Genomic DNA, 13,826 nt, shown 5'->3' with positions numbered 1-13,826 from the left:
GCTGGGAATGTACATGCATGTACATATATGTGTAAGTGTATGTTTATGTATATACACACATACATAAACATGCATGTGACACCACTTATTTTACCCTAGACAATGTAAGCTCCCAAAGAACAGGATCTATTTATTTCACTTTTCTTTCCATCTCCTCAGCATCCAGCATACTGCATGGTAAGCCCTGAACAAAAACTTCTTAAGATCCTTATTTAGTGCCTTAATGGGGTAGAATTGCTCTTGAAATTATGATTACTATATACGTATTTACACACATGTTGTCTCCACTGAAGGAATGGAAACTCCTAGAGGGCAGGAGCTGTTTCATTTGTGGTATTAACCCTTCCTGTGCCTAGCACAGAACCAGGGATACAATAGGTGTTTAATAAATATTTGCTTATCTATTGATAAATTGATACCTCTTGCCCCTTTTCTCCACTACCAACACAAAAAACTTGATGCAACACCTGATGCTCTCTGGTCTGGATTATTGCAAGAACCTCCTTATTGGTTTCTGTTCCTGGTTTCTCTCCCCTTTCTAATTCATCTTCCGCATAGCTGCCAACTGGATATGCTTAAAATTCAGGTTTTAGCATAGCATTCCATTGCTCAAGAAACTTCAGTAACTCCCTATTGTCTTTAGAATAAAAACAAACTCCTTTAACTTAGTTTCTTTCTCACTTTCCAGGATAATTACACATTACTCCCGTTCAAGCACATCATGTTCCTACCAAACTACTCTACTTGCTATTTTCTGTATAAAATTTTCCATCTACTACCTCTAAGTGTTTGCAAAAGTCTGTGCCTTCTGCCAGAAATTCTCTCCTTTTTCACTTCTCACTTGTGGAATTTCAACTCGGAACCCTTCATTCTTGCAACTCAAAGCTCAGCTCAAGGATCACCTATTATGAAAAACCTATCCTGATCTTCCTGACTTCAAGGCTAGTTCTTTATCCAACCACATTATTAGGAGAAACTTTTATCTATCTTCAGACTGTGGGAATATTTGAATCACAGAACCGTAAAATTCTAAAGGTAGAAGGAACCACTTAGGAAATCTAGAAAACCTCTACCTGGAAAGGAATCATTTCAACAATGTTTCAAGCAGGCTGTTTAGCCAGCAGGCAAGGGATCTTGAAAATTCTATTCCTAATATCCCTACTCATTCTTTGGGTTGGTGCTCTATAGACAATGAAGGGAAACAAGAAGGTCTTGCTGACTGGATGGCAAGTACTTTACCACTAGCTTGGCAATACCAACAGCAGTGATGGCACTATATCCCAGAAAGCTTATGCTTGGCCCGTGACTTATTCCAAGACCCGGCCAAAAGCACAACATTCCAAAAGAATTCATTCCCAGCCTAAGCATCTGACTTGTTTCCCTTAAATATCCTATCCCCCCTCTTGCCAGGTTGGCTCAGGAGCTAAGTCTCTGGCCGCTAAGTATTAAGGCAGTAAAATGCCCCACCATTTGGAGGCCTTAATTGTTTAAATGTCTTAATGGGCAGACAGATCAGATCTGTCTATTCCCAAATGAGGGTCTGCTGATTACTGAACCTCAGAGCTAGAAAGAAGCCTGTATATGTTGTCTCCCCTGATAGAATTGAACTATCTTTAGAACTGGGAATGTTTATTCCTTTCCTTTCATTCTCAGAGAGTGTCTAGATTATGTCCTACCTGAACAAAAAGTTATTCCTCAATATCAACAACAAAGGGAGGGGAAGCTTGCTATCTGCCATTCTACTTTTTTGCTTGGATAGTACCTTCCCAATATGAAAATATGTCTGAAAGAATTGTATGTGTTAAATCTGTATTGGATTGCTGTCTTGGAAAGGCCGAGGAGGAGAGAGAGGGAGAAAAATATGGAACACAAAGTTTTGCAAAGGTAAATGTTGAAAATCATCTTTGCATATATTTAGAAAAATAAAATACTATTGGAAAAGATATTACCTTCCCAGAAAGACACATGCTTCTATCAAGCCAGGGGCAGAGGCCAATTCATGCCCAACTTAGAAGAAAAAGCAAGAAATCTCCTTTGGGAACACCGAAGCCCCATTAAAAGTTATTGACAGAGAAAGATACAACTCTGAAATGAAGACATTTTAATTTAAGCCACAGTTGGGCAAAGTCAGAAACAAACCCAACTGCCGTATACTTCCTGAGATGTGAGGGAAACTGAGGCAGGCTTTGGATTGGTTAGTGAATTTAAAGAATGTAAGTTCTTTCAGGCCAAAACTTGTTTCACTTTTGTTTCTGTAGCTCTAGTACTTAGAATAGTACCTGAACTTGGGACAAGGATTACATCTGAACTTGTGATTTCACTGGCAAGGAAAACTCCCAGATGAGAAAACTTCTCTATGAAAGGGTTAAGTGATTAGCCCAGAGACAGAGCCAGGATGTGGCAAAGGAAGGAGATTAAATCAAGAAACCAGGCAGGTTTTCCATCCACCATGCCATGCTATCTCTCGTCTCATCCATAGTAAGTGCTTAATACATAAATGCTTACTGAATTAAATTGCCTATTAAATTAAATGCTTGCTGCAGGGAAGGATTGAAGATTCAGAGCTGGAAGACACCTTTAAGTTCATTTAATTTAATGTCCCATTTTTACAAGATGGGAGATGGAGGGAGATGGTTTAAGGTCACATCACTAGGAAATAGTGGATCCAGGATTTCAGGATCCTGGATTCTGATCTAGACATTTTGATTCCAACATTTGTACCCATTCCACTGTACCATTCAGGACAACATCAGAACTCTTCTGTTGAGTAACTAAGGATACACCTGGCTCTAACTCTCAGCACATTGCCTGACACGTTTGTTATTCAGTCTTGTCTAACTTCATGACCCCATGAACAAATCTATGAAATATTCTTAGCAAAAATACTGGAGTGGTATGCCATTTTCTTTTCTGTGTCCCCATTTAATAAGTGAGAAACTGAGGCAAAGAGGGATTACACGGTTATTAAGTGTATGAGGCCATATCTGAAAAGGTTCTTCCTGAATTTGGGACTGGTGCTCTACCCACTGTACTACCTTGGTGTCCCATTACAAGCACATAGTAGGAACTTTAGAAATGCTTCTTGATAGATTCTTTCAGAATTATTTGCTGTAGGAACTTTTCTCACACACACTGTAGAATGGATTCTAGGTTGGTTAAGTATCGGTTGGATGGCTTCCAGTGTTCTTTCTAGCTGTCAAGTTCTGTGATCTTCATGATTACCATTTACTAAGCCCCTACTATTTGGCACCATACTAGATGCTAGAAATACAAAGACAAAATAAAAAAAGTAGCCTTTGCTCTCAAGGAGCTTACATTCTGTTGGGGACAAGTGAACAGAAATGATGTAAACACTTCTAGGATTCTCATAAAGGGCAGCCTGGGACTCTAGGAGAGAAGACTTTCCTGGTCCTGCCCTTTGGGGCCAAGCAGAACAAGCTTCATTAAGACTCTTTTACATAACAACCCTTCACCTTCTTGAAGATACTCATCATATGCCCTCTGATCCCTTCAATCCAAAGACTGAAAGATACATCCTTCAAGGTCTAGATGAGGAAATTAAGGCTCAGAAATTTGTCCAATGTCCCATAAGTAGCAAGTGTCAGGGTTTGAAGTCTAGTCCTCTGATAAGAAATCCAATATTCTTTCACAAGTATACCAAAATAAAAACAAAACGTACCAGCTGTTCAGAATGCCCCTTATTGAGTGCACAACTCAGACAAGAGATATGAAATCAAGATCACACTGGCATAGATTTCTAACAAGAAGGAACTTTACAGGCCACATAGACCAACTTACTCATTTTACAAATGAGGAAACTAAGACAAGCTGTATTGTCACCCAGTTAGCATCAAAAGTGAGATTTGAACCTAAGTCTTCTAACTCTCATCAAAATATTAGGAGACATCCTGTTTTCCAGAGCTAAGGTCCAACAAGAAAATTGTGCCTTGAACTTGGCGTCATAACAATCCTTTGTGCTCACTCTCTGGATGATTTCAACCTCTGACACAATCCCATCATTATTGTATTGCTTTGACTAGCACCAGGTGGGTTTTCCAAGCTCAAACAAGCACTGGACAAGTTTGGAAAAGTACCCATGTTCCCATCGTGAAGTCCTGCTAAGAATCAAACTTGTCTCATTTCCCTCATTGTCAGAACTATGGCTCACTTGCATAGCCACTAATATAAGCATTGAGGTTTAGTCACACTAGGATGATCCTTCCACTAAGGTCGGGCCCAGATAAGTATCTAAATTCTCTCCTTGCTTACAAGCCATTTCCCTCACTTTGAAATTAGACTTCTGTTTGATTCCTGCCTCTCCTGTCTGCAGACTGCTTTGTTTGGCTCCAGCCATCCACAGGTTAGAAGCTGTTTCAGTCCAGTTGACACTGCAGAGCTGTACCATTAATAACACGTTCATCAGAGAGATTGATACCAGGTACTTTGTGAGGGCTGCATGAGAAGCTATTAAACATAGATAGAAAGACAGCAGGCTCCCTCAACACAATAGCTCCCAGTTTGGTTGTTCCCTCTTCCCAGCCCTACCAAAACAAGGCTTTATTTTCCCACTACAATAAATCGTTTTTAATGTACCTGTCTTCAAAGCTGAAATCTCACCTTAGCTGTAAGACATTGCATTGACATCTCCCATGGTAACAGACATAGAGATAAGAAATGTTCTGGGTGTCTGCTCAGGGATTGTTATGAATATTAAATGCTCAGACATCCTATCCTGGGCCCTTGTAGTAATTTAGGGGTTCTGCTGTTCAGATGGAAAATGGAAGCTGTTAATCCGTAGCTGGGAGATTTGTGGCAAAGGGCTGAAGAGTGAGTGAGAGACAGAAGAAACCTCAGCCGTGGAATCCAACTACCTCATTTTACAGACTAGGAAACTGAAGGCTTGCCTTGTTCTGAAGCAGGATTTGAATTCATCTTCTCCTGACTCCAAGTGTAGTCTTCTACCCACTCCTCCATTCTTCCTCCAAAGCAGCAGTGCTTTCCCCTTCCCAGTTCTACCCCCACCCATTTTTAAAGATGAAAGGCCAAGAAGCAATTTGACTTGGGGACTTGAACACCAGATTTGGAGTCAGAAAGATTTGAGTTTAAATTCTGCCTCTGAAATTTACTCAAAGAGGGAGGTAATGGGTAAGAAGATAAATCAGGAAACTTGAATTTGAATCTTCCCCAGAGCTTGTATCCAATATTAAATTATTTAATAATAATTTTGTTGTCCAGTTGTTTATGTCCTGTCCAATGCTTTGTGACCCCATACTTGGGGTTTTCTTGGCAAAAAAAAATTGGATTAGTTTACCATTTCCTTTTCCAGCTTATTTTATAGATGAGAAAACTGAGGCAGACACAATCAAGTGACTTGCCCAGGGTCACATAGCTAGTAAAATACAGCTTTTGAACTTACAAAAGATGAATTTTCCTGATTTCAAACTCAGTAGGCTATCCATTGTACTATTTATTTGTCTCTTTAATAATAACACTAAACATCATAGTTAGATTTAATATAGCACTTTAAGTTTAGCAAAAACTTTACAAATATCACCTCATTTAATTCTCACAATAATCCTGGAGGCAGGTGCTATTATTTTTTCTATTTTTCAAATGAAGAAACTGAGGCACAGAGAAGTAATTTGCTCAGAGTCACACAGCTAGAAAGTGTTTGAGCTCTTCCTCGGACCTTCCTAACTCCAGATTGAGTCATTTTACTTCTTCCTGCCTCAGTTCCCTCCTCTAGAAGATGGAGATAATAATAACAATCCCCTAGTGGGATTATTATGAGAATCAAGTACATGTAAAATGCTTTGCACTTTAAACACAAGCTCTAATTAAAACACTTGTTTAAGGTCACACAGCTCATGAAAGGCAGAAGCCATTTTCATACTACTAATAGCTGATTATAAACTTTTTGAGGTTTGCAAAGCACTTCATGTGGTCCATCTCATCTGATCAACACAGAAACCCTGTGAAATAAGTGATATTAAAATCTCTTTTTTATGGAAGAGAAGTCCAGAATCACAGTTAGTTGAATGTGGGATTTTAATCCAGTTTTTTTTTCATTTTATTTCGGATCCAGAGCTCTTTCCATTGGTATACCTCTGTATCAGTAAATGTATGGAAACCTGGGAAAGCTAACAAGATATGCTGAGGGGAAAAACAGAGGGAAACTCTACATTGAGAAAAAGGAGCTAGAAGTGGAGATTAGACTTGATTTATAATTTTTTTTTAAGAAATCAGGTTTATTATTCACAAGTCCTGTGGTTCATCAAATTCAGAAGCATTTAAATAGCTGGAATATTGGAGTCAAAAACCCAGGAATAAAATCCCTAAGAAATCCCCTTGAGAAGAGACTCCTTTGTTTTTCAGAAGGATAATTTTCTTGGGATTGTTGTGACAAAGCATAAAGCAGGTGAGTTTCAGAGACTTTTCAGAAAAGTATCTGAATGGCTGTATTTGCTAGCTATCCCTCAGTGAGCCTCACCTGGCTATCCTCTATCCCCATCCCAATTAAGATCTCTGTTCTTCTCCTCCCTCTCCTCCCCCTCCTGCCCCCGCCCCAATCACCACTTTGTGTGCTTGTTTCCCAGAATCTTCCTAACCAGCCCCAGTCCAACCTGGTGGCTCGGCTGCTTTGAGCTACATTCCCTATCCTACCTCTGAAGGATGACAGGGACGACAGAAGGAAACCTTTTTAGCTCTCTATAGCTGGAACTCCGGTACAGCTGATGATACCACCCAAACCCCAATTTCTCAGTGCTGATCCTCTACCCTCTCCATGCCTTAGAGTATTTATAAAGCAATGGGGCTCATGCAAAAGCACTCTGACAAACAAAACACCCCAGTCCAGCTCTGCATGTAGTTCTCCAGGGGAAGTTAACAGGGCAGACTTTCCATGGAGAAGCTGGTCTTTCTAAGGGACCATGGAGAGACAACTTCTCAGAAGGGCTGGAGCTGGTGGAGGGGGGAGACACACACAAGGACCAAGTTCAACTTCCTCACTTACCCTTGACTTCCATGTAGAGGATCACCAATGTGACCAAGGAGCAAGTCATGAGAAGCAGCAGGACTGAGAGACCCAGCTCCAGGACACTCCAGGTCTTCTTTCTAGATCTGGTCGAATTCTCCACAATACCCATTTGGCTTTCAGATTTCCCCATGATGGAAACTCTAAGTAAGAAAGGGGGGAGGGGGGAAGGGGAAGATTGAAAATGGACAAATTAAGAAAAGAGACAGATAGCTATTCAAAAAAAAAAAAAACTGAGAAAGGGAGGCAGAGAATGTAGACTAACAAGACAGCAGGCAGTCAGAAAACTCAAATCCCAAATGCTGAGAATGGAGGGGAGGGGCAGTGCCCACGATGACGTTAAAAAATAGTCCAAATCATCCCCATATCACAGAATCATCGATCTACAGTTAGAAGGGGCCATAGAGACCTCTAATCCAATCCCTTCATTTTACAAAAGAGGAAACTGAGCTCTCCCCTCCTTCAGTGGATAATGTTATGATTATAGACAAAGCAAGAAAGGTCGTTTTATAGATGAAATCCAGAACCAGAGCAAGTAAGTTTCTTGCCTAGGATGGTACATCCAGGTAAGAAGCAGCAGCTCCAGGATAAGTGTGGAATAGATTTCCTAAGCTCCTTTTCCTTACTCAGATCCTGCAGCCCAGCTGCACTATCAGAGATTCTCAGCTTATGAAAACTAACCTAGCAGAGAGGCAGCCCTGAGTCGTAGACCCTTCTGGGAGCTGGGGATCCCAGGCTTATGCCCATCCTCGAAAGCCTGCTCTGTCGGTGCCCTGTGTCCCTCGGTGCCCCGTGTCCCTCTGTGCCAGTCCAGTTCCAAGGTGGCAGATGGAGCAAGGTCCGTTTCCTTCCGTGTCCTCGGGCTTCTGGGGAGGCGTGGGAGGTTCACAGCACTCAGCCAGAACTTTTCCCTCCTTGTACGGCTGCTGTGTCTGGCTGAGTGTGGTGACTCGGTCGCTGCCCGGTGGCACCCTTGGGAGGGAGGCGGTTCAGGGGGAGAGAGCTGCTGGTGGGGGCGGGAGGAGGGATCCCGGGGTCCCTGGCTGGGAACCTGGGACTGCTGCGGCCACTCCACTGTCTGGCAGTCTGGCTCCCAAGTTCGCAGCCAAGAGACTCCCGGGAGACCAAGACACAGTGCGAGGTCCGGGGGTGGGAGGGAGTTGGGGCAGAGCGGGGCAAGGGGAGTGCTCAGAGAGAGCAGCGCAGCGGGGAAAGGCGAGCCCGGAGTCTGTGGGGGCCGGCTCACGAGCGGGCTAAGAGTCTGGGCTGCGCTCTGAAAGGGCCCCGGCCGGAGCGGGAACGAGTCGGGGCGAGGATCCGAAGGGGGTGTGCGTGGGAGTGGGAGGTGGGGGTGGGGGTGGAGGGAGTGACTTTTCCTACACTGTCAGCAGCAGTGCCCGGCCTCAGAAAAGTCTGCAGTGGAAAGTGATCTAGGTTGAAATCCCAGTTCTGCCAACTAATTCGACGTGTGACTTTGGTCAAGTCACTCAACTGCTCTGCGTCTCATTTCCTCATCGGAAAATGAGTGAGTTGGAGCAGGTGCCTTCAAAGGTCCCCTTTAATTAAATCCATAATGCTCTAGACAAAAAGTCAATTCCTGGGAACCAGGTTGTCTGTATGTCCCATGTATTCAGTAGAGTGGGGCCTAGGGAAGAGACCTGCAATTTCAGTCCTCAGTTCTCAAATCGAGCTCTGGGGGCTCCTGGGACCCTTTCAAGGGTTTTATGAAGTCGAAACTATTTTATAATTACAATAAGAAATTTGGATTTCTAATACAATAGGCAAGTCACTTAACCATATTTGCATCCGTTTCCTTATCTGTAAAATTATCTGGAGAAGGAAATGAAAGACCACTCCAGGAAAACCCCAGAATGGGATCATAAAGAGCTGGATACAACCGAATAACAAAAACAAACAAAAAAATAGATATATACAATACAAACTGATAGATATGTACAATACACACGTCTAATACAATGCAGGAACCTCCAGAACCAGCCTGCCCACATCAACCAAATACTCATGGGGGAGGGTCCTCGGTGATTTTAAAATTGTAAAAGGATCCTGAGACTAAAAAATTTCAGAACCAATAATGTAAGGAGCACCCAGGTGAGCAAACCGTGTCTCCCCATCCCCCAAAGGAGATTGACACCTTTTTTGTAATTTATCATTTTAGAGCACCAAGAGATTAAGTGAAGATTAAGATGTGTCAGAGATGAGGCTTGGACTCTTCTCTTCCTGGATCATTGGACAGAGGAGGAAGTTGAGGCACAGAGAGGGGAAGAGATTTATTTAGCAATTAAATGGTACATCTGGAATTCAGATCCAGGTCTTCTGACTCAAAGGTCTGAGTATTCTCAAATCTGGACTATTAAAATCTGACTTAGTATTGATTTTCAAATATATAGATACACAGATCTACAACTGGTAAGTCTTCAGAGAGCTGGCCAAGGTCCTGAGATAAGAAGTGATGACCATGTTCACACATGGTTGGTATACAAAGCAGCAAGACTTGAGCCTAGATTTTTTTTTTTTTTTTGATTCTATGACAAGACTTCTGAGCCATGCTCTCTCAGTTTTCATTTCTGTAAAATCAAGCTAAGAATACTTGTAGTGCCAGCCTGATGAAACAGCCTGATGTTGTTTTGAAAACCAAATGAGATCATGTAAATGTCAGTTTGTTTGTAGTTTTTTTTTTTTGTTCATTGTTGTTGTTATTTGTTTTTGTTATTTGGTTGTATTCAACTCTTTATTTTGGGGTTTTCCTGGAGTGGGCTGTCATTTCCTTCTCCAGATAATTTTACAGATGAGGAAACTGATGCAAATATGGTTAAGTAACTTGCCTAGGGTCACACAGCTAGTAAGTGTCTGAAGCTAGATTTAAGTTCATAAAGGCAAATCTTTCTGATTCCAAACCCAATGCTTGGAATTCACTGTTCCCCTAACTGCTCCACCTTGCCCATATCTCTAAATCAATGCATCTATCTGTAATTCTATTATCTATTTATCTTTCTTTATCACACTTCTATTTGTTTATATGTCTATGCTCCACCTCTTCCTCTATCCTAATCATCCTCATCTTTCTACCTCATGATCTGTGTTTAGAGATCATCTGTCTGTCTATTAATCTATGTCTTTCTGTCTCTATCTCCCTTTATCTCTCCAATCATCTCCATTTTATCTATCTTTTATTGAGATGTATGATTTCACATGGGGACCATCTTCTCCTAGTCACTCTCCTCTCTTCCTCACTCCTCTGAATTTTCATGACCACTTTCCCTTGATTATCCACTTACCTGACCATTCCTCAGTATCTCTGGCTAAACCATCTAAATTTTCACCCCTATCTAAAAGTGTTCCCCAAGGCTCTGTTTTGGTCCTCCTTTTCTCTCCATGTTCTTTCATTTGGTGATGTCACCAGCTCTCATGGGTTTGGTAATCATCTTTATACAGATGATACCCTCCTAGTCTCTCTCTGGGCTCCAGTCCCACATCACCAACTGCTTATTGGACATTTTAATTGGATATCCTATAGGCATCTCAAATTCAACACGCCCAAAATAGAACTCATTATCTTCCTCCCACAGTCTTCTCTTTTGAACTCTCCTGTTTCTGTTGAGAGAATCACCATTTTCCAGTCACCCACATTTACAATTTCTGCTTCTCACTCACTTCATAGATCCAAGCAGTTGCCAAATCTTGTCCATTCTTTTGTCACATCTTCTGCATCTCTGCCTTTCTCGTCATTCAAAGTCACCAACGTAATTTAGGACCTCACCATCTCTCACTGGTCTCCTGCAATAGCCTCTTGGTTAGTCTGCCTGTTTCTAGTTTCTCTCCTCTTCAATCTACCTTCCACAGAACTGATTGTCCTAAGAGTAGGCCTGGTCAGGTCACGCCCCTGTTTAATAAACACCAATATGTCTCCCTCTTGGCACTTAAAACATAACACTTCCTACTTCTAACCTATTTTTCCAGATATGGGTCAGTCAGCCAGTCAATGAGTATTTATTAGGCACTTACTTTGTGCCAGACACTGCGCTAAGTGCAGGGAGTTTAAACAAAAAACATTTTATGCCCCCAAGGAGCTCACAGTCTAATGGGGGAGCAACATACAAACAACTACATACAAATAAAATCTGATTCACCTTTAAGCACTCTTTGGCCTGGTCAAAGTGACTTCCATGCCACAGGCTCCCACGTGACCCTGACTACTTCAATACAGGAGGTAGACATCTCCACTGCTTGGAATCCCTCCTTTTCTTCAAGATTCTGTTCAAGTACCACCTTGAAATTTTTTGCTATTAGTCATTATAATTTCTTTATAAGGTTCCTGCAATTATGTTGCATTTATGTTGGTTGTATATCTATATATGTATGTATAGACATACATACAGACACATATATAAATATTTATACATACATATTTACATACATACATATAATATGCTTGTATATTGTCGAAGTTTCAAATTTTTTAATAATAGTTTAAAACTGCACTAAGATTGTTGGGATGTTTTATCTACATGATATATTCTACCAAATAGATTGTAAACTTCATGAATGAATGGATGAAAAGACATATCCGTGGTACCTATTATGTGCCAAATGCCATTTTATGGATAAAGGCTGCAAATTCCAAAGTGAAACAGTTTCTGACTTCAAGAAGATTGAAAAATCAGGAGATAGCACAAACAGGGAAATGATGGCCAGAGAAGGAAGTTTTGGTCCAGAGGGTCACTGCTCTAAGTGGGGACAGAGGGAAATTGTCATAAGCAATGAAAATATGAATTTGATGACTATTCACAAAAGAGAAACCAGTAGAAGGCAAAGTGGGAGCTAAGGAGGTACGTACACAGCAGCAGGGCAGATGATGGCAAGATGTCCATGTCAGCCATGGTTCCTTGGTGGAGGATTAGTCAAAATATGAAATAAAGTCTAGGGCTGGCTATCGCTACCTAAATCTGTTTACTTGTACACATTATTTTTCAATAATTTGCAGTCTATTAGGATGATACATCTATAAGTCATTCCAAAATATTTGCAGTATCTCCCACCAAAAGTAATTGTGTATGGGTATATATAGGTGTATGCCTGTATGCACAAGAGACAGTGTGATCTAATAGTTAGAGAGCTAACCACAGAACCAGAAAGATCCTTGTTCAAGGCCAGTTTCTGACATATGCTGGCTGTATGCTCCTAAATAAGTCAATGGATCTCTTGGTGTATCCAGGCATCTTTCTAAAAGGTTATTTAAGTTACAGAGAAGGTACCAGTTTTCATTCATAGTTTTTCATCAGGAGCTCCCTTGCTCTGTCCCCTCCCCACCCCCAACACATATTAGAGTGGCTATTTGGTATTTTTAAACTTAATATGTGCATATATTTATATTTGTATGTATATATGCATATATACATATATAGGTATATGTACACACATGTGTATATATGTACATTCACAAACACATGTATATGGACAGACATATACATATCTATGCTTCTACATATTTGCACATACACTTCCTTTGCAATGAGACTTTATTTGGGGAATGCAACTTGCATGTAGGAGATGTTCTTTGAATATTATTACAGTAGATCATTAACCCTTTGAGGGCAGGATATGGAAGGTTCACAGTGGCAGATGTAGGCTCAGTATACAGAGCAACTTCTTCCCAAGTTATTGAAGTGCACAATGGTGGAATGGTGTGCAAGTTGAGGGCCACACAGGGATCATTCAAATATTTCTCCTCACCTACTCAAGGGATTTGTTACCACTAGCCTTAATTATTGAAAGAAGAAAAAACTTATTAAGTAATTTAAAATAATGACTGGACAATTTCTACCATGGTTTATCTTATTTAAGGGGTTAAGAAATCTCAGCTATGAACCCTATGAACAGTGAGTGTCATGCATGGGCAAGTCCCAGAGAGCCCAGCCATTCTTTTGCTCTTCTGTAGAGCGACATCCCAAGATGTTAGTATGCTCAGCCTGGGCCTGGTATATAAAATGACATGGTTGATCAGGTGACCCCTGAAATTTTTTCCAACTCAACTTCCAGGATCCTTTGACATCCTTTATACCTTAAAATTACCATTAAGCAAGCACTTATTTGGGTTGATCAATTCTCCCAATTCTTATTTTCAATTGCTTACCCTGTCTCCTTTTTCCTAACAAGTCACTCACCCCATAGTGAGAATTAGTCAGAAGGACAATTAGTCAGAAGGGATCTAGCCGCCTGGGGTAGAGAGATGGATGGTCAAAGGAGGAAAGAGGGTCTCGCAGACCAGCTTTCAAGACTTCCCACTGGTGCCCCTGATCCCTGAGGAGGAGCAAACTGAAGATCCAATCCAATGATACTTCACAAGGGTTCTTTAAATCATTTCTTAAGGTTTAAAAGAAATGGAGGGTTAAAGAGGAGGCTTGGATGTAGAATCGAGCAGGCTGGATCCTCAAGGGCTGGCATTGTTACTGCTTACATTCCACTTCCATTTCAGAATCCCATGACATGAAGCCCTGAGTTTGGAGGAGAAGGACCAATCCTGTGGCTTTGCGCTTCCCAGGATTCTCTCTGGCCCTGGGAAGCATCTCTTGAGGGGCTGGACTAAATATTCTCTAAGGTTCTCTTCACTTTTAAGTCCTGTGAGTCATGAAACACAATAGAGAGAATTTGGATTTGTATTCAGGAAGACCTGAGTTTGAATCTTACCTCAGACACTCACAAAGTGACCAAGGACACAGCCCTGAATCCTTCTTTCTTTATCTTTCAGATGAAGGGAATTGGATGAAATGGTCTT

General features: G+C 41.3%; 1 protein-coding gene across 2 annotated transcripts in view; it reads right to left on the bottom strand.

Moving 5' to 3' along the window:
* Positions 1–13,463, bottom strand: part of MMEL1 (membrane metalloendopeptidase like 1) — a 64,643-nt gene extending 51,180 nt beyond the window's left edge. For both annotated transcript variants that reach the window (XM_051988750.1, XM_051988751.1), the window contains exons 1-2: positions 13,216–13,463; positions 7,013–7,176 (exon numbers count right to left, since the gene is read on the bottom strand). In XM_051988750.1, coding sequence (XP_051844710.1) covers positions 7,013–7,176; positions 13,216–13,220 — 169 coding nt within the window. In that variant the 5' untranslated portion in view covers positions 13,221–13,463. The remainder of the gene's footprint in view (positions 1–7,012; positions 7,177–13,215) is intronic.
* Between the last annotated feature and the right edge of the window lie 363 nt (positions 13,464–13,826).

Source organism: Antechinus flavipes, chromosome 3 (assembly GCF_016432865.1).
Source record: "Antechinus flavipes isolate AdamAnt ecotype Samford, QLD, Australia chromosome 3, AdamAnt_v2, whole genome shotgun sequence".
Classification (NCBI taxonomy): Eukaryota; Metazoa; Chordata; class Mammalia; order Dasyuromorphia; family Dasyuridae; genus Antechinus; species Antechinus flavipes.
This window is presented reverse-complemented; position numbering and strand designations above follow the sequence as displayed.